The 20,478-nt window shown below is 33.3% G+C and overlaps 1 protein-coding gene across 1 annotated transcript; it reads left to right on the top strand.

Annotated features, from left to right (window-relative positions):
- The first annotated feature begins 20 nt into the window (after nucleotides 1-20).
- On the top strand, nucleotides 21-19,138 carry GINS1 (GINS complex subunit 1). Its single transcript, XM_074287707.1, has 7 exons — nucleotides 21-207; nucleotides 5,038-5,102; nucleotides 8,318-8,416; nucleotides 11,005-11,095; nucleotides 13,806-13,922; nucleotides 16,215-16,289; nucleotides 18,889-19,138. Exons 1-7 carry the CDS (start codon nucleotides 133-135, stop codon nucleotides 18,955-18,957), a joined length of 591 nt encoding a protein of 196 aa, XP_074143808.1. The 5' UTR covers nucleotides 21-132; the 3' UTR covers nucleotides 18,958-19,138.
- The last annotated feature ends 1,340 nt before the right edge of the window (nucleotides 19,139-20,478 follow it).

The following is a 20,478-nucleotide window of genomic DNA, read 5'->3' as shown; positions in this document are numbered from 1 at the left end:
CATGGGTTTGGCGCCAAAACCTTCTTTCCGGGGTCGAAAGGAGGGAGGAGCGTTTCGCGCGGCGCCGGGGTTCGCTGCGGCTGGATGCGAGTAGAAGCTGTTGTGAGCCTCGCGGTCTGAGGGCGCGGAGCTATGTTCTGTGAGAAAGCCATTGAGCTCATCCGCGAGCTTCACCGTGCACCCGACGGGCAGCTCCCAGCCTTCAACGTAAGGCCGGGGGACTTCGCTGCGGAAAGGGGCCGGATTGAAATGGTGGAGCTGGGGGTGGGGTTAGCGGAGGAAGGAGGCGGGGCAGGTCACGAGGCGGAGCCAAAGCAGCTTGAGGGAGGGGTTAGAGCCCCAGGTAGGGACTAAGGAAGAGTAGGCTTATAAAGTGAGATCCCTCCTGCTAAAGGACTGACGGGGGAGGGGCGGGGGCGGGGGCGGGACCGGGACTAAGGACCCTACCTGTGTTAGGGGCAGGGATTTCCGGGAGTAAAAGTGGTCATTGGCCTTGGGGTTTGCCCTAAGGGAAATTGAAAGGGAGAGGAGAGCTGGAGGAGGGACTGTTGGGTTACAGAACTGGGAATCTGGAGGCGGATCCGAAATACGGAGAGGGTGTAAGGGAAGGCCCTAAACTAGAGGTGCTTTAAGGGGATGGGCTAAAATAAGGGGATGAGTGCGAGAGAGATCAAGTAAATGAAAGGACGGTGGCAAGTCTAAATCAGGTGTATCTGTATCTCCCTGTGTCTCCTGCAGTAACCTTAAGATTTCCTTTGCTCTTGGCTAATTATTCCAGGAAGCATTAGAAAAGTCTTTTAAGCAGCTACAGTACTGTGAATGTTTTAAGTTTAATGGACAAGTCTGAAGGTCGAGGTTCTAAGTCTAGGCTTTGACTTCTTTATCTCATTGTCTATCAGCAGAAGAATGGCTTGTACCTGAAGAGATAGATGAGAGACAGAGACAGACAGACAGAGACACATGGTATCAGGGATCTTTAGGGAGAAATGAAATCTGAATTGGACTTTAAAGGAAACAGGGCCAGTTCACTGTCCCTCAGACTGTGGGAGGGCCGGACTGTAGTAAAAACAAAAGCTCACACTGGCTCCGTCCCTCGGCCCAAGCCTCCTCAACGTCCTATCTGGCCCACGGGCCATAGTTTGAGAACCCCTGGTTTAGAGCCTTGGATGAGTCCTAAAACTCCAGAAAACGGACAACCTGCAATCTGATTTTCTGAGCCTTGGTTAGGAGTTAATTTTTTTGATTGGGAAAGTTGAGGAAAAGAAAAGTTCTTATTTACCAATACAATCTATTCTCAGAGGGTCTCTGGTCTTAGAGATGACCCATCAAGCAACTTGAGATTGGAAAGAGTTTATGGGGGGAAGATCAATCACTTATTTTTAACTTTGTACTTTATCACTTTGTTTTCTTTTTTTCCCCTCCATCTTCTGTATATCTATTCTTTCAAGATACTTCCCATCATCATCATCGTTATTATAGCTCTGTCTCAGTAATATAGATTGTGCCTGTTGAGTTCCCGTTCTGCTAAAGGGAGATAATTCTAAGAAAAAAAAAAAAAAGGAAATTATAGTCTGAAGTACTGAATATTTTCTCCCTAAAACAAACTATGTAGTAGATTTTTCATAGGCTACTGATAAAACTTGGAATGGGATTCTATTTAAGGGTTTTTTTTTTTGTTTGTTTTGTTTTGTTTTTTAATTTGGTGATTTGGGATTTAGTATTAAATTTGTAGAATTTAGTAATTTAGTCTACAGGGAAATTCCGAGTTTGGGAACTCTCTTCTCAAATACAAATCAGCCAGCATGACTATATAATTTGTAGATTTAGACTCGCCTGATGGCAGTGACAGGGTTAATGATTGTGTGGACTCACTGTGGCGGCTTATGGACAGGACTTGAATCAGGTCTTATTGATCTACAGTTAATCTATAAGTGATAGATAACTGGGGGGGAGATCACTCTTCCTCTCATTTAGGTATGTTATATGGTACTGCAAAGTTAAATTCAGTTTGACAAACATTTAATATTTAATAGCATAAGTGCGTACTATGTGCAGAACACTGTTGCAGACAGTGTAAAAGATAAGATAATGCATATCCTTATGAAATTTACAGTGTTGTTGGGGAATAAGATACACATAGATAAACATCTTTAGTACGGTAGAGAAATACCAAAGAAATTACTATAAGTTGTATAGTATGAGAGGATTGAAAATGCTTCATAAAGAAAAAGGCTTTGAGTTGAATTTGGAATTTAACAGATGAAAAGGGGAATACTGGAGCAGCATGAATGCAGTAAGGTACAATATAGTATATTTGGGGTACTTAGAGTAGCTAATGTATACAAATTATACCTCTGTGTAATCCAGCCATATTGCCCTACTTGCTGCAGGGTGTACATAAGCTGTTTCTCATCTCTATGCCTTTGTAATTAGCTGTTATTCCTACCAACAACTCATTCCCTCCTCACCTCTGCTTCTCAGAACTCTTGGTTTCCTTCAAGAATCAGGTATAGGAACATGTAAGCGAAGCTTTTCCTGATCCTCTGGCTGCTACTACATTCCTAAAATCACCAATATTCATTTTACATATATGTATACTTGCATACATTCTTGTCTTCCTCATTGCTTGAGTGCAGGGAATGTTTTATTCTTCTCTTTGCATTCTTGGTATTTATTAGGCTAGAGTAGATGTTTTGTAAATGCTTAGTGTTTTATAATTAATGATTTGAAAATAAGTAATGTAAGGTAGAGTCAGATTAGATGGGTAAGAGGATTTAACTATTCCTGGTAGACAGAAACACTATAGACTTGAGTGACACTACTTACTGGAATTCTCAATTAGCTTTTAATGTAATTATGATAGTATTTCAAATCATTCTGTATTGCAAATTATTTACTATAAAGTAATTTTCCAACATTCGAGTGGCAAAATATTTGCTGTAATGAACAAGATATTGATGGAGTTCTTAATTTAAAACAATTAAGCTGTTGTTATTTCATTAATTAGTTGAAGAGAGTGCCACTAAGTCATTGTTTCTGGACCTTTTCTCTCTTTAAAACTGTTCTTTTGTTGAGGTCTTCTTGGGCTGGATTATCATTTCAATACAGGGTACTCCAAAAAACCTGCCCCAATTTCTTCCCCAAAGGCAGTCCCAGATCACCAACTTCCTGCTACAATTTCCACCTGAATGTCTCAGCCATCCTTAAGTTTGCAACCAAAATTCATTGTCTCTTTTCTTAAATATTGCATCCTAAAGATTATGTTGCAAGCTGCCTGCTTCCTGAGGAAAGGTGAAGTACTCATAATACACAGTGAGACACATTTCTTTGATACTAATATGTAGATTTGTTTTGTGTGACTATGCATATTTATTAAGCCTTTTGTTTTTAATTTTTCCAAGAAAAAGGGGAACTTTGTGGAAGGAGAAGGACTAAGGATAATAATACCCATGAAAAGGAAAAGCTGTCACTGAAGCTTTTTAAAGATGTGCCAAAAAAAAGCAAATTCAGAAGAAAATACAGACTAGCAGATCAATTTTTTTTAATATAGTACCAAAAAAAGTTTTAAAAAATAGCTTATTTGTTTTGAACCAGTTCTAAGAGCATCACTTAACTTTAAAATTATTTTTCCATATCCTCTCCAGTATTTGTCATTTTTTTAAAAAATCTTATTTTAGTCAATCTGATAGTATAAGATGATTTGTTGAAGCTATTTTAATTTACTAATAGTTTTTTCCCCATAAAATTGTTGATACTGTTATGCCACAGTTCTCTTTTATTGGCCTGACTCGGTTTCACTAATTATCCTGACCCAGTCCTGCCTCAGTTTCCCTAAGTGTTCTGCCTCAGTTTATATGTCCAAAAACCACCCCTCCCTTTTCATCAGAATATTTGATAAGGATTAAAGATCTTATGTTTTAGAATATCAGAATGCTTCTCCCCATCCCAAGCTATCAAAATATCAGATACCGTCTTATCAAGATGCCTCTCCCCATCTGCTGAGTGCCTCCCCCTATTATGTCATTACCCCTCTTCAGAGTCTCACCCCACTCAGTCAGAGTCATTTTCCTGCTCTCAGTATCCTGACTCTGCCCCTGCCTGTCTATTCCCTGTATCTGGGCCACTTGTATATATGTCATTGAGAACTCACATTGTTTGCTGGATTCTGGGAGCAGAGAGTCTCATTCAGCCCTTGGACCAAACCATGTATCCCTTTGGTCCCAGTAAATTTCTCCCTTTTAAATAAATTGTTAAATATTCTCTAATCTCTATCTTGCCTCAGTTTCTCCTGTATTACAATACCTTTGATTTCAAATCACCCCCCCCCCCAGTTTAAGGAGTCATTTTTAACTCTTTCTCCCCATAATAACCCACAATTTAGAGATCATCTCTTCCTAATATCTTATTTTATAAATGCAGATACTAAGACCCTTACTGCTTATGTTACTTTACAAGATCACACAGGTAGTTAGAGGCACAACTAGTATTTAAATCTGGATTTGTTCCCTGATTTCAACTCCAGGCCTCTTCACTATGCTATGTAAGTAAGTGAAATGATATGTGCAGCTTTGTTAATAGGTCAAAAGTGATGGACATTTTGGTTAGCTGAATTGAAGCTATGCTGATGCATTCCAGAGAATTTTTAAAAACTATACAGCACATAAATATACAGTATATTTTTGAGCCATAAACTTTAATGGTATTAGAATTTCAAAACCTAATGTTTATTTTAGTATTGTGAGAAAATATATAAAACATTTAAACTTACTCCAAAGCTGTTAACTATTAAGTCTACAGATGTGTTACATTAGTTTTGAAACTTTGCTACTTTCATTTTGTTATAAAAGCCTTATAACACTATCATTTTGTATATAACTAGAGGAGTCATTTCATTTGGGCAAAGCTTTTGTAAGAATCTAATTTTTAATGAGATATGTATATAAAATGCATAAATATGCCTAAAATATTTGATATTAATTTGAATTTTACTTCTGATGAATGAATGAATGCCTTTTAAAATTAATTTATATCTTTTAGGATGATGGAATCAGGCAAGTTCTAGAAGAAATGAAAGCTTTATATGAACAGAACCAGTCTGATGTGTAAGTTGTGTTATATTAGTGGAAATGTTAAATTGTTTTTAAAAAATTGTTACTTTAAATATAGGTAAAAAAGACAGTACAATGACATCCATTAAATTGTATATTTCTTCATGAAGTTTATTACATTATGTCCTCTGAAAATTAACATTCATATACAACTTTGCCATAAGAGAAATTTTATCACTCCAAAGTAAATGAAGCCATAAGCAATTAAAAGTTTAGTGCTTATATTACAGTTCTTTAATGAAATAATAATCTTATTTTTATTGATTTTTTTTGTATGTATGTGTTTTATATAATATTAATTTCCAAATATATTCTTTTCCTCTGTTCCTATCCAGAGAACTTTCTCTTGGAATATTCAAAAAAAGAAAAGAAGTAGTTTAAAAAAAAAAATCCCACCTAATATATAACATTCTCTCTATTTATAACAGTATATTAAAAGAATGAAACTCAGACAAATAACAAATATTACATATGGTCTCCCACTAATGCAAAAAAAAAAAAAAAAAAAAAAAGAAGTACAACTCTTTTGGGCCCAACCGTAGTCATTATAATTTTACAACATTATAACATTGTTGAAGTCATTTTATATGTTATTATTCTTAGTCCTTCCTTCATTCTGAATCAATTTATACAAATCTTCCCTTTTATAATTTCACTATTTTTAGGACATATTAATATTCTATTACATTTATATATAGATTATTTAGCAATCCAATCTACTTTCCCTCCAGTTTTTTTTGTTTGTTTGGTTTTTTTTGACTACAAAGAGTGTTGCTATAGATATGTGGAGATATATATATATATATATATATGTATATATATATATATATATATATATATATATATGAACTTTCTTTCTTTTTTTAAAATTTCTTGGGGTAATTTGCCTAGCATTGGGCCCTCATAACTGTAGTTCTTAAAAGCACCTTCTCAGATGCTTCAATGTTATTATTAAAATGTGACAAGTGAAAATTTTATAGGTGTGTAAAGATGTTGAGTTTGGTAGTTTTAAATAATCTATCAACAGTAATCTATTAGCTTTTAATCATCCAAGCATAAATATACAAATTCTTAGAATTGGTTGTACTTAATAAAGATGATAATAAATATAATAATAAAAATGATGATAAGAGTAATCTATCAGAAATATATTTTAAGAATCATAATATCACATTTTTGTAAACAATGCAAAAACCATGTATGACTTCTGGAAGATAGAAAAATTGTGAAAGTTGGTTCCTTTTTTCAGAGTAAAAAATAATCCCTTTTCAAATAAAGGACATCACTATATTCCTAATAAGAGTATGTGTGTGACAGAACTGAAAAAAAAAAAACTTTACAATTTATCCTTTTTCTGATTTTTTTAATTGTGTTTCAATCTTCATGTAAGAGGAAATTTTGGGATGGTTGCCCAGTTTCTAACCATATATTTTTAGGCTGAAGCTCCAAAAATGTTTCCTCTATAGCTCTAAAATAAAACCCCTTTATAACACAAATTTGTATATACTATAATTCAAACATATCCTTATGATGTGATTTTTTTAAGTCTCAAAAAAATATGGTTTCTAGGTAATTTAATTATTTTATTAATAAGGTCAGCATATTTGTTAATGAAAGGGTGGTCATTTGGTTGTCTCTCTTAGACAAAAGAGCTACCAAGGTGGTGGGCTCACAGTTCAAATGCCTCTTAAAGAGTAGGTGTTCCTGAGAGTGGCATTCAACTCTGGTTAATCGTTAATGAAGGAATGAATGTTATAATGATGTAATGAGAGAGATGCTATGAGGTTCTTGGGATGCATACTTGGATCATTCAAATCTTGATCAGAGATTTATCAAGAGAAATCTATATGTCAGCCATGTTAATACTATTTTAGATGTGTGTCTCAAATATATATGTATATACATATGTAATATATATATATATATATATATATATATAGAGAGAGAGAGAGAGAGAGAGAGTCTGAATGTATGCATATATAGAGGTATATGTCTATGTGTATATAGATGTGGGGGTGGGGTATGAGTGAGTGTGTGTGTGTGTGTGTGTGTGTGTGTGTGTGTGTGTGTGTGTAAATAAATCTCTGCTTAACCATAGCCTGCTTGGGAGAGATGGGGGGGGGGGGGAATGAAAGGGAAAAAAAAGAATAAGTGCACTGCAGAGAACAAAAGAATAACTACAAGGAAGCAAAGAAAAGACAGTCATGAATAGTCTTCTATTATTATATATGCTTTCTTGAAATGGAAATTTATTGTTACATATATTAAATCCTCCCTGATGTTTTTCTAGGTACAGAACAATGTTTTTGTTTTGGTTTTTTTATTTCCCTTTTTCTGTCTTTCTATTTTTTTTTTTTAATTTTGTATTTAGTTTTAAATAAGTAAATATTTTTTAAAAACACAATAAAGAGACTTTATCAACTTCCATATCACCTGTCAGACCAAAGAGAGAATCAACACTTCCCAGACCTGTCTGAGCAAACACAATGCGCAGGAATGCATTCATTAAACCCCAAACTTAGAATTTCTTTTATTTTCTTTGATTAGACCTTGGCTTGGGTAAATACTTGCCTAAGTTTTCCTACACTGGTTGATTTCTAGATCAAAGAACTGGTTCATTTCTAGGAAGTAGAAAAGGGGAAAAACATTGGCCCTAGTACAATAATTATTAATATAAGAGAGAAATAATAATTTCTCATAGTAATAAATTATTACATACAATAAAATTATCCTCTGTAATGATGCTAATCCTGTCTGCATATAGTATGAGAACATAAGGAGATGCTATATTGTATAAATAATTTTTAAGTAGTAAAGATTAATCAGAATATAAAGATGGAATAATGACAAACTGACTTGGTATGGCCTTAAACACTTGGTTCATCAATTAGTCCAATCCTGTCATTTTGTAGACAAGGACAAGAAGGTTAAGTTACTTAATGTAACTTGAAGTGACAAAGATCGTAAATAGCAGGGCTTGGATTGGATCCTAGGTCTTTCCATTCCATTTTTAATTTTAATGAGAATTTCTTGAAATATCTATAAAGCTTTTCAGATATGACAATTATTTGAGTTGACTATTGATTATGATAGGATGAGTCTAATAGAGACTATCATTGAAAGCCCAGTCATTGGAAAAATTTACACTTTTTACTCTAAAATATATATGTATATGATTTGCTCTTTTTCCTTTGAATTTTTATTATCAGAAATGAGACTAAATCAGATGGACGAAGTGACTTGATTCCGACAATCAAATTTCGACATAGTTCTTTGCTGAGAAATCGACGTTGCATAGTTGCATATTTGTAAGTTTCTTGATGAAAATCTGTTTCTATAACCTTTATAGACACAATACAGATTCTTTTTTATGAGTTTATATTTTAATTTTTTCCAAATATATGTAATAACAATTTTTCATTTCATTTAAAAAAATTTTAAGTTCTAAATTTTCTTCTCCAGAGCCCCCAGAAGACAGGCAGCTTGATACAAGTTATATACATGTGCAGTCATGAAAAACATTTCCATATTAGCTATGTTGCAAAAAAACCACCCCCTCACAATGCTTTAGTCTACATTTAGGTTCCAGCAAGTCTTTCTCTGGAGGTAGATAGAATTGTTCATCAAAAGTTCTTCAGAATTGTCTTACATCATTGTAAAATATAGATTTTTTCTTGTAGAAGGGAAGCAAAGGAGTTTTCATGTGAATTCATGGATTAAACAATTGTTTCTCCCTCAAAACTATCTCATCATACCTTCATAAATTTAGAACTGGAATGTACCTTAAAGATCAATTAATCTAATACTATCATTTTGTAGATGAAGAAATGAAGGCTGCAAGAAGTTAAGTTAATGTAACTTGGTAGAAAGCAGAACTAGGATTGGATTGTAGGTTTTTTAATTTTAAATCTTGTATTCTTGCCATCACATTACTGTTCTTAGTCCTTGATTTATTCGTTGAGAGCTATAATGCCTTAAAAAAAACTTTTAAAGTTAAAAACTTGATAATATTTTTAAAAATGTAATCAATTACATAAGATAAAAGAGTAAAATCTTATATGAAAACATGAAACTCTTACATGAAAACCATTTTATAAGGTAGAACCAAACAAGTAAAAAATGTTTTTATTGTCTTTCCTTGCAGATCTACCCAAAGTTTTGCTACTTTGGGTTTACTTTCTTATCTTTTTGTAATTTTGTTGATAGTTGTAGTCTGGGAGTATAGTCTGGTTCTTTTTATTTTGCTTCATTTTATGCAGATCTTTTTCATAAATCATTGTACATACTATATTTACTGTTTCTGGGGGTCAACAAAGCACATTATATTGATATGCCATAATTTATCCTCCATACTTCAATTATTAGACACACTATTGTTTCTGGGGTTTTTTGCTGTTAAAAATAGAACAAATATGAACACATTTGCATAGATAGGCTTCTCCTACCCTCCTAATTAATTAATTAATTTTTGATGTTTTTGCAGCATAGTATGCTAGGTTTGTGATTCTTACTAAATATTTGTCCTCCAATTGTAATGATGTATTAACATGGCTATACATGATGTAAATTTGAGACTGCATATGGGATACTATTTCTGTATTCAGAAATGCTTTGTATGTGTTAATGCTATCTTATTTGGTATATGTTAATTGCAGTTATTTTTTTTTTTGAGCAACTAATTTACTACATTACTTCTTTCTCCCTTCTCAGTCATCAGGCTCTTTATTTGTTAGTATGAGCCAGCTATTGTGCTCCACACTAAGGGTATGTTTAAAAAAAAAAAAAAAGACAAAGATCTGGGAGCTGCTTTCCAGGAGTTTTTATGCTAATGGGACTATACACATTAATAGGAGAGACAGAATATAAATAAATATGTAAATAACAATATAGAGTAGATGAAAGGCAGTATCAGAGAGGAAGGTACCAGCAGCTAAGGGGGACTAGGAAAGATTTTTCTCCAGAAGATGGCATTTGATAGCCAAGGCAGAAGATAGCCAAGGAAACTGAAGTAAAAGTTTAAAAGTTAAGCATTTCAGGCATGGAGATAAGCAGTATAAAGGCCAGGAGATGGGGGAAAGACTGTCATGTACAAGAAGTAAGTAAATCAGAAAAGCTGGATTCTAGAGTGCATGGAAGGAAGTAAAGTATGTCAGGACTGGAATAGTAGGTTCTGAAGTGCTTGAAATGCCAAACAAAGCATCTTATATCTTATTCTTTAATTGTTAGGGAGCAGTTGGCAGTTAATGAATCGGAAGTTGATATGGTCAAACTATGCTTTAGAAAAGTCAGCACTGAAATCGACTTTCAGATGGGGAGAATTGGAGCAGGGAACCATTTGTAATAGTTTTGGCCAAAAAGACTACCTGAATAGGAGGAAGACTTCCTCCTCTAGCAAAAACCCAAAATTGGTACCAAACCAAATAATGATCAAGAAATTCAGTTAGAAACTATAGTAAATATTTCCTGTACTGCATCCAAAGGAAGCAAGAGCAGAGGACTACCTCAGAAAGTGTCAGAAAGCCACAAGGTAGTCAGAAAGTCCCAGGGTAAGTACCTTGGATACCAGAACCAGCATGATAGCAATCCCTTCATTGGTTTAAACAATTTGCACAAGGCTTAGGGCTTCTGAGGTCTTTAGCATGGTTTTAATAAGTCAAAGAGAGGCTTGAAGACCCCAGTACTCTGACCTTTTGAGATTTAGAAGACTCTAACATGAGAGCTGGAAGTAAATATAGAAACCCAGATGAAGGAGGATGAATCTAAGCATGTAGAGATACTGCTTTTTAGTGATAATTCCTTTTTGTCGATTTTGTTCTTCATAGGTTTTGTTATTCTTGTCAGTCTTTTTCTCCATAATTAAAAAAAAAACATTCTGAATATCTTTTTAATGTTCTAGATATGATCGATTGCTTCGGATTAGAGCTCTCAGGTGGGAATATGGCAGTGTCATACCAAATGCACTGAGATTCCACATGTCAGCTGAAGAAGTAAGTCAGTGCTATTGTCACCATTTTATGATTGGATATTATCCTAGTAGGACAATAGTTGCTGATCATTTTACACATTTATAAGAAAATAATCCTGAGTCTGATTTTATACAGTGTACTTTATGGAAACAAGTGAAAACAAGATTGTGGGAAATTCTTCTGGTTTATAGTTCAGAAAACATGGCTGATTATACAGCTTATTAGGGAAAAAAATAAGATTTTAAAGATGTGAACTGAAATTTGATTCTGTTGATTTTGCATGATTATTTTACAAAGCACTTCAATAAGTAATCATCATAATAAATAGTACTTATGTGATACTTTAAGGTTTGCAATGTGTTTTTTATCAATATTATTTCATTTTCTTTTTACAACAACTCAGAGATAGATGTCGTCCCCATTTTACAGATGAGGAAACTGAGGCAAACAGATTAAATGACTTGGCCACTACACACAAATAGTATCTGAGACTAGTTTTAAACTCAGGACTTCCTGGATCCAGATCCACTGTTTAATATAATGCAGCACCTTGCTGAGTTATATGTAGTCTGCATGTCTGGAGGAAGCAACAGCATATTTGCCTTAGTAAGTGATTAATTTGTAATAAAAATTGGGAGGGATTAACATATCACATAGCTTCTATACTTTTTGATAGTGATTCATTATAAAATATATTACTTTATCTTAGCTATTTAATAGATAAATGAGTATTTAGGTAACCTTTTCCTCATGCATATTATGTATAGCTATGAAATTATTGCATTTTTGTTGGGTTCAATTTTAACTTTTCATCTCTTGTTTCTTTTTATAGCTCAGTAACAGGATATTCCAGTAACAGGATAAAATGAACTTACTTTACTTGAATGTTAAATCTGATAATGCCATTTTGAAATCTCTATATTTTTACTTATTGACATTAGTGTGATCCATATGATATTACTAAATGACAGCTAATTGTCTTACTAGGCAGTAGTAAAAAGTATGGCATTTATATCCATTTTTGTAAATTCACATTCTCATTCAAATTGCATATGTCTTATGTAAGTTTTACATGTGGCATAAATTTATTTTAGTCTTAAAAACACCTCTTTGTAATTTGGGGGGAATGAGTAATAGGAGAATTGGTGATGAGTGACTAGAATGGTTTGTTATTTGCACATCTAGAGGGTTGGGTTTTTTTCCCAGACAGTGTATGTGACTCATTTTTATAATGAACTGCAGTGCAACTTACTGCTTTTATTTATATTTGTAAAAGTTTATTAATGCCTGCCCCCATATTTCCTTTTTTAAAAATGTATTGATATATTTGTTTTAAATCTCCTTTATCCCTTTGTCTTTTTCTAACAAGAAACCAAAGAATAAAAAATTTATTAACACAGTCCTAAAAAATAGGCATCTTGTTTGTTTCCAGGCCTTTACTGTTATAAGTAAATACTTTTTTAAAAGCATATAGATTTAATTTTTTTTAAATTTTCAATAATATTTTATTTTTCTAAATAAATGTGAAGATAGTTTTCAACATTTATTTTTGTAAAATTTTGTGTTCCAAATTTTTCTCCTTCCCTTTTCAAGATAGCAAACAATCTGATATAGGTTAAATATGTATGCTGTACATGGAACCTTTTTGTCTTTGACCCTCTTAGGATATACAGTTGTGGGAATGTTGGGTCAAACATTGTGTGAATATTTTAGTCACTTTCTATTAATTATTTTCCAGAGTAGATGTAGATCAATTAAATAGTGATACCACCAGTTTTTATTTTCTTAACAGGATTTTAAAAAATCACAATAAAAAAAAATCAAAGAATCATTCAAATATACTCTGATCCCACAAGCAAAATAACTAATATTCTTGCGTGAATTGCTTGTTTTAAAATATACAAAAGGACATTTCTCTGTCCCCTATGACCATTTAGGCTTAAAGAAAAATGTTTTCAGAAGGGCTAAGCATTATATACTTTTTTTCCTTTGTGTATTGAAATTTGTTGATGCTTCTTAAATCCATAATAAGAAAAGTACCTTAATGACTAAGCAGGAAGTTAATATTTAAATTTCTGGGTATTTTTGACAGCTCAGTGAAGAATACCAGCAGATTTTCTTCAGGCTTCAATAAAATTCTTAATGAAGGAGGCTTTCTTTAAACCTATTGAAATTATATTTTTTATGTAGACGTTACAATCTAAATGCTATGAGACTAATAGTTCCTTACTTAAAAATAAGAGATTTTTAAAAAGCGAGGCTTTTATCTATAAAAATAGATGTCTGTGGTCTTTAAAGCTATTAGTGATTTTTCTTTCATGTTTGCCTTTTGGTGGGTAGATTATGTTCAATTTAATATTAACTTTTCACTTCAGAATGAAATTGAGTTATCCTCCATCTAACTGTTCTGAATTATCAAAATTACTTTTTATTTTTCTTAGTTTTCTTTTGGAAGTCTGCTTACTATTCTCAGTCAAATCAGTCATTAGAAAGCTGGAAAAAAAAGAGATTCATGTTTTAATTATTTTAGAACTTTCATATTTAAACACTTCTAATGGTCATATTTTTTAACAAGATTTTTAAAGGGGGTAATGATTCAGAAAGGATATTTATTTCCTAAAAATCTAGGAACTGATTTGCTTTCCATTTAGGTCATAATAAAACTATCTTCTTTGGAATAAATTTATTTTTTGCATAGAATTGCACGATTCATAATTTTTTTTATTTGTAGGTAGAATGGTTCAATCACTATAAAAAGTCTCTTGCTACATACATGAGATGTTTGGGTGGAGATGAAGGATTAGATATTACACAAGATATGAAACCTCCTAAAAGCCTTTACATTGAGGTAAGTGCAACTTTTCAAGTGCTTGTCTATCTTAGAGATTTAGTCTAAAGTACTTCAATTCTGAAGTCTGATTTGTTATAGTATAGATTTAATGTCATAGAAGAATAAGTTATTATTAAGAAGTTATTAAGTGTGTGGTAAATTTTAGATTGTTCAGACGAGTGATGTCATTAGTTTATGAACATCTGAAGAAGATTTTTTTTCCCCTACCAATGAAGAATAACAACTTTTCAGTAATTTACAGTCTTAATATTGAAAATATTGACATTGCCATTGGAAAACTGGAATGTTAAGTGATTTGAATTCAAGTCTTCCTGGTTCTGAAGCCAGCTCTCAATCTGGTCTGCCACAAATTAATTACATAGAGAAAATATTGGAAAGCTTCTAACTTCCCTTGAAGGTTGGATGAATTAACTGCTCTCAGTGACTTGAAAACGACAGTAGTTTATTCCTAGTTTCAGAACTCATTGGATTGAATGTTGTCCTGGGAAGTAAAATACTTTTTGCTTCTTACATGTTGCTGTATCAGGAATGTCATCAGGACTTTTGTTTTGGTTTGGGAGGATCCCCTTGCTACATTTTTTTTCCAGCCAACAAATTAGCAAAGAGCTGACAAGAAAATACCTCACCTAAGAGATTACTATGGTGCCATTCCAAAGAATGTGAGGGAGAATGTAACGAGCTGTCGTCTCTAGAAGCTGCTGGATCGCTCTCTGGGAAGAGATCTGCTGTGTCTACTCAAATCTCTCCAACAGATTCTTCTTCCTGTAACGAACCGTTGTCTCCAGGCAGTTGCTGTTAACTCTTGTCCAAAGAAGTGACTTCCCTTCCTGCAGAGAGCCCCGTCAAGCCTGATGCAATTCAGAGTCTTTCTTCTTGAATCCTGGCTCTGAATCTCCTCCAGCTCTTATCCTTCTCCAGGCCGATCTGCTCTCTGCGCCCAGTGCTGTCTCTTTTTATCCTCCCAGAGAATGGGCGTGGGATAATGCAAGGGCTTCTGGGAAGAACCACCCCAGCCAATGAGCTTGCCCCCTCTATCAAGTCAACCTGAGTTCTCACCTTGTAATTGTCCAGAAAACCTGAATTCTCACCTTGTCACTATCCAGACAACCTCAGTTCTCACTTAGTAATCCTAACAGGAGAATGCTTAATAATTCATCCGTGAGAGACTTCATTTAAAAAAAAAAAAAAAAAGAAAAAAGTTTGTAAAAATCACCATCATGACTTTGGGCAAACCCATCCAATGTGGCTTCAGTTTTCTTATCATTAACTTGAGGGGTTGTACTACTTCATGCTTAAGTTCATATATTATGTATATATTGTACATATTTTTGTTATTATATGTTCATATATTTTGTGTAGCTTATTTCATAAGGTACAAGCATCCCCATTTAGTGAATCAGGGCCTTCTAGTAGAACCAGATCTAGCCCCACTTGCTTCCGGTTCCTGCCCTCACCACACCTTCCCTTCTTCCTCACTCCACCCACATTCCCTGCCTACCAGCAGCCTCTGTTTGGTGTTGGGATAGTACAATTCCCTGCAGTGATTCCCTTTCTTTTTGCCTCTGCTTAACTTTGCTGTCAGGACCTTCTTGCTCATTGTCTTCACTGTCCATCTCAAAGCCCATCTTCTGCAGGATCCTTTCCTGTCCCCTCAACTGCTAATGCCTACCCCTTTCAGGTTAGGTACCAGAATTTTGATTGGGTAGTAGATATAAATTTGAGTTAATCTCATTGGAAGGGAGATTATGATGGAGGTGAAAGGAGCATTGAATGGATGGGGATGGATGCAAGGAGGATTCCAGTTCCATCATCTCAATCAGTGAGTCAGAGAGCGTCAACCAGTGCTAAAAAAAAAAAACCAGCAAGGCTATGCTGTCCTATTTCAATGGGAGCTAGATGATGAGAGGGGTAGAAAATAAAATATTTAAAATTCTACTTAAGTTCTACTGAGCACATACTGCAAAGAAGTAGATTGAGAGCTGGCTTCAGAAGCAGGAAGACTTGAATTGAAATCACTTAACATTCCAGCTCTTCGATGCCACTCTATTAAGATTCTAAATTACCGAAAAGTTATTATTCTTCATTGATAGGGGAAGAAAATCTTCTTCAGATGTTGTAGAAGAGGTGGGTAGCTTTAGAGGGGGCCATTGGATGAGTTGTGTTGAGGAAGATAGAGTAAGGGAGCAGGAGCAGTGAAGGGATAGAGAAAAGTTTGTATAAATTGTTATATACTTAACTAATAAGAAAAAATGTAATTCAAACAAAAAATTGGAGATTCTTCCATTTTAGGTGCGGTGTCTAAAAGACTATGGAGAGTTCGAGGTTGATGACGGGACTTCAGTTTTATTGAAAAAAAACAGCCAGGTATTTCTTATAAGATGACAAATTGCATTAAATCTTAGAAAAATATAGACTGAGAAAAGAAGGCACAACAATGAAGAACTATGCTAATTAAGACCCATGTGTTATAATTAATATATGTTCTCCTCTTTTATATTTTCTAGGAAGTGGAAAAAAGATTATTAATATTTTATCTACTTTAATGACAGTGATAATAATAAAGCCTAGAATAGGCAGATTATTATCATAGGCAATCAATAGAACTTTCTTCATGGTATAAATTATATTGCTTGTTCCCCCAAATTAACTTAAGCCTTAACCTAAAAAGCATCTTTAAGAAGTTTGGTGAGAATTCTTGTCTTATCTTGGAACTACTATGGGAATTAATTTTGAATTAATTATTTTCTCATTCTCAGGTATTTATTTTTTCTCCTTGCTACCTCATCACACTAAAAAGCAAAGCAGAACTCTTCTAATAAACATACAAGCAAAGCAAAAAAGTCTTATTAATCACTCATATATTGAGAGTTACCTCACAGAATCTGTAGACCAGAGGTTCTTAACACAGAGTTCATGAACTTGTTTGCATGTATATATATACATGTATACATAAAATAAATGTATATTACAAATCACTGAGTAAATTATTGATATTGATGTATTATATCAATGTATTTATGACATGAATATATTACAACATAATTGGTTTTTTTTTGTAATTTGATATTTTTAAAAACAATTCTTTCATCTTAGAATAAGCCATACCACATGTGCAAAAAACAGAGAATCACTGATATTTTCATAAAGATTTCATTTTCTTATGTTTTCTCTAAGAGTTGTGGACCTCAGGAATTAGGAGAAAGTCAAGCCATCTTAAAGCAACATAGCAAAAGTTCAATGTCTATTCCCTGAATTACATCTATTAGAACTTACTTTGATAAGATAAATGGTATATTCTACTCATGTCTAGCAGACATTGTGGAACTATTAGTGTGTCTTTCAAATTTCACTAAACCTGCAGTTTTAATAAAAATAGATTTTTAGAAAGTTCATTTGATGTTAGAGACATCTTAGATTTATGTTTTAGCTCATTTTCGGAAATCATCAATTTCCATATCGATGTAGTAAGATTTTTCTTAGCTATCAACATCTTTTCTACTTATATGATACTTTGAGGTTTATGATTGAAGGGAACATGATTCTATTGTGGTTCCTATATTTATTTTTGTTCCCCTAATTATATATATATATATATATATATATATATATATATATATATATATATATATATATATACACACATATACACAGCGATTATGATTCTGAGGTGTTTCTTCTCTCCTTTGCTTTACTCAGGGCCCTGTATTTGGTGAGCAGAGAATTCTTTCCAACTTCCTTGTTTTCTAATTCAGAATACCTGAATTTTGGTTAAAGTCTATAAGGTGCCTTTCTTCCCTTTAGGCAGATCTTTAGGTACCTTCATTTAGGCAGATGTAAGGAGAGAGGAATGTTCTCCCTAGGATGGATGCTGGGTTAGTTACTACATTACAGTAGTTTCAACAGCCTATCTGCCTACCTGCCTATCTTCCTCCACCCAATACCTTTTAGTTCCTAAATCATAACATGATAGAGACGAGTTGTCTCCTCATTTAGTTATATTATAACTTAACCAAATGTAATGGGACTCAAGGGCTATGTATGAGGTAGAGAAGACGCATCAGAGTCCTTTTATTGGGCTTTGTCCCCTCTCCCTCACAAAAATACTACTGTACAATTTTTCCATGTATAAAGTGAATGTACTGTGTCTTCAAATTTATATGTAATCTAGCAAATTTTTTAGTTTGCAATGAAAAGCTGTTTCGTTGAATTATTCACAAAAAACAAAATTTTGTACATTTCTACTTTGAATTAATTTTGTTCATTGAAAACAGAGAATAAAATTTAAAATAAATTTTGCTTTTACTTTTGAAACTGTTAAGATTTTTTCACAGTCCGATGAATCATATTAAGAATATATAAAATCAGTGTTTTTTTCCTTCACACTGGTTTTTAAAAGAAAATCTTTTACATAGAAAAGTACATAGTCCTGAAGCCAATAAAAGAAATGCAGATTTCAAAAGCATATTTGTTTTTATTGCATAATCGAAAATCCAGTGTTGGTAGGGATGTGGGAGAAATAGGTATGCTTATGCTTATGCTTATGTTGGTGGCACTATAAGCTTGTTCAGATTTTATGATAACTTTCTCAAAACATGTAATAAAATTGAACTTGTTCCTATCTTTTGATCCAGTAATTCCACTATAAGAAATAAATACCCCAAGGAAATAACTAGAAAGAAGAAAAAATGAGTTGTTTGTACAATATATTTATAGTAGTTCCATTTGTAACAATGAAAAAAAATTGAAAATAACACAATCCCATGATAGGATGGCTGAAGAAAAAGTGCATCAGCGTCATTATTGTTAAAGATAACGCATTTAGTCTATACATGGAGAGTTTTTTGAGTTTCACAGTGTAGGAAAACAACTTAGAGTGTACATATTGTTTACATATGTGAAAACTTGTATCTGCACTAAAATTCAAAATATGTTTTTGTTTCTAATATATTTTTCTTTTCTTCAGCATTTCTTGCCTCGATGGAAATGTGAACAATTAATCAGACAAGGAGTCTTGGAACATGTTCTGTCATAACAGTATTCTAAAAACTTTGGGAAAACTTTTTAAATGTCTCTGCCCTTCTCCCTTTCTTTGTAATCCAAAAAATTATGGATGAACCCTTTTTTGAATATAATTTCCTCGTGTATTTTTGATTCCTGATATTCAGAAAAATGTTGGATTTTGTTTTTCTTAACAATAAATAGTGACCTGGGAATGAGTTGTGACGGTGGTTTTTATTGCATGATACAGATAAAAAGTAAAATTTAGTTGGATTTATGTACAATTAAAAAGGAGCTTAAGTTAACAACCTGGACATTTCCTTATAGCTCATTGTCAGAAATACAGTTTCATCAGTATTACAGTGTGAGCAAAGTAGTATTTAAATGTCCCAGTAAAGTAGTTTTAGAATACTTCAGGGACAAAGCAAGTTAGTGTCTATAAAAGATATGAAATTATTTTTAACTTACAAATAAAATACAAATTTACAAATGGCTATTTTTAAAAGAATATCCATATTCACAATAATCTGACTTATCATGTCAAGGCTAATGTTTCCAACTTTCAGTACAAAGGGAAAAATATTAAGATGTCATTCTTAAGAAAAGAAACCAATGTTGCAACAGCAGAAACTTGTGTTTCTTCTTCAGACTCAGGATGTCATGTGACTGAGAGTTAGATCATAGGACTTTGTAGATTTCATATAGCATTGAGGGTTAGAGTGCTTTCAGTCCCTATTATGAACAATAATTCTGTAGTTCGTCCTTGCTCGTTCCACAAATTGCATTCTTTGTGATCTTCTCATTTCACCTCAACCAAAGTCAGTCTCATATCAATCAGTCTAGACTTACTGTCACAGGAACCTCTATAAGACACTTTCATAATAACTATGTGTAAAATTCATATTTACGTTGAGTGAGTAATCTATACACATGCACACAGTGAATATTTAAGGCCAATCCTTCCCTCAAGATCCTGTGGGATAAAGATGGCATGCATGTTGTGATGCTTAATTTTAATCCAGCTGCTTTTTTTTTTTTTTTTTTTTGCTGAGGCAATTGGGGTTAAGTGACTTGCTCAGGGTCAATTCAGCTGCTTTTTTATGAAGCTCAGCCATATCTAATGTCTTCATAGGTTATTTCCAATTGTCTGGAATTATAAATATAGAAATGCCATTTTTATGGCATTTGATTACAAATGTATTTGTAATTGTAATTGTAAATGACATTTGTAATTATGTCTTAATCTAGTTTCTAAAGCATCAGTAATGTGTAGGACCTTGAAAAGGATAGATGACTTGTGATTCAGTTCTGCATTTGGCTACATTTATATAGCACCTGTCACATTGCCTTGCAATGTAATGCTAATGTTAGCAATGGGAATTGAGGAGAGGGCAGAGAAGGTTTCAGAAGCTTTCCCAGAGAATTTATTGGGCTTAGGTGTGCAGATTTTGCTTCCAAATTCTTTTTTAGAAAAGGTTATTCTCACTGAAGTATGGAATAGAGAATATTTGCATTTATAGAAAGTTAAACTTAGACCTTGCTTAAAAAACTCTGG

The sequence above is a fragment of the Sminthopsis crassicaudata genome, chromosome 2 (assembly GCF_048593235.1).
Source record: "Sminthopsis crassicaudata isolate SCR6 chromosome 2, ASM4859323v1, whole genome shotgun sequence".
NCBI classification, from domain to species: Eukaryota; Metazoa; Chordata; class Mammalia; order Dasyuromorphia; family Dasyuridae; genus Sminthopsis; species Sminthopsis crassicaudata.
Note: the sequence above shows the minus strand (reverse complement) of the source record. Positions and strands in the feature narration are given on the sequence as shown.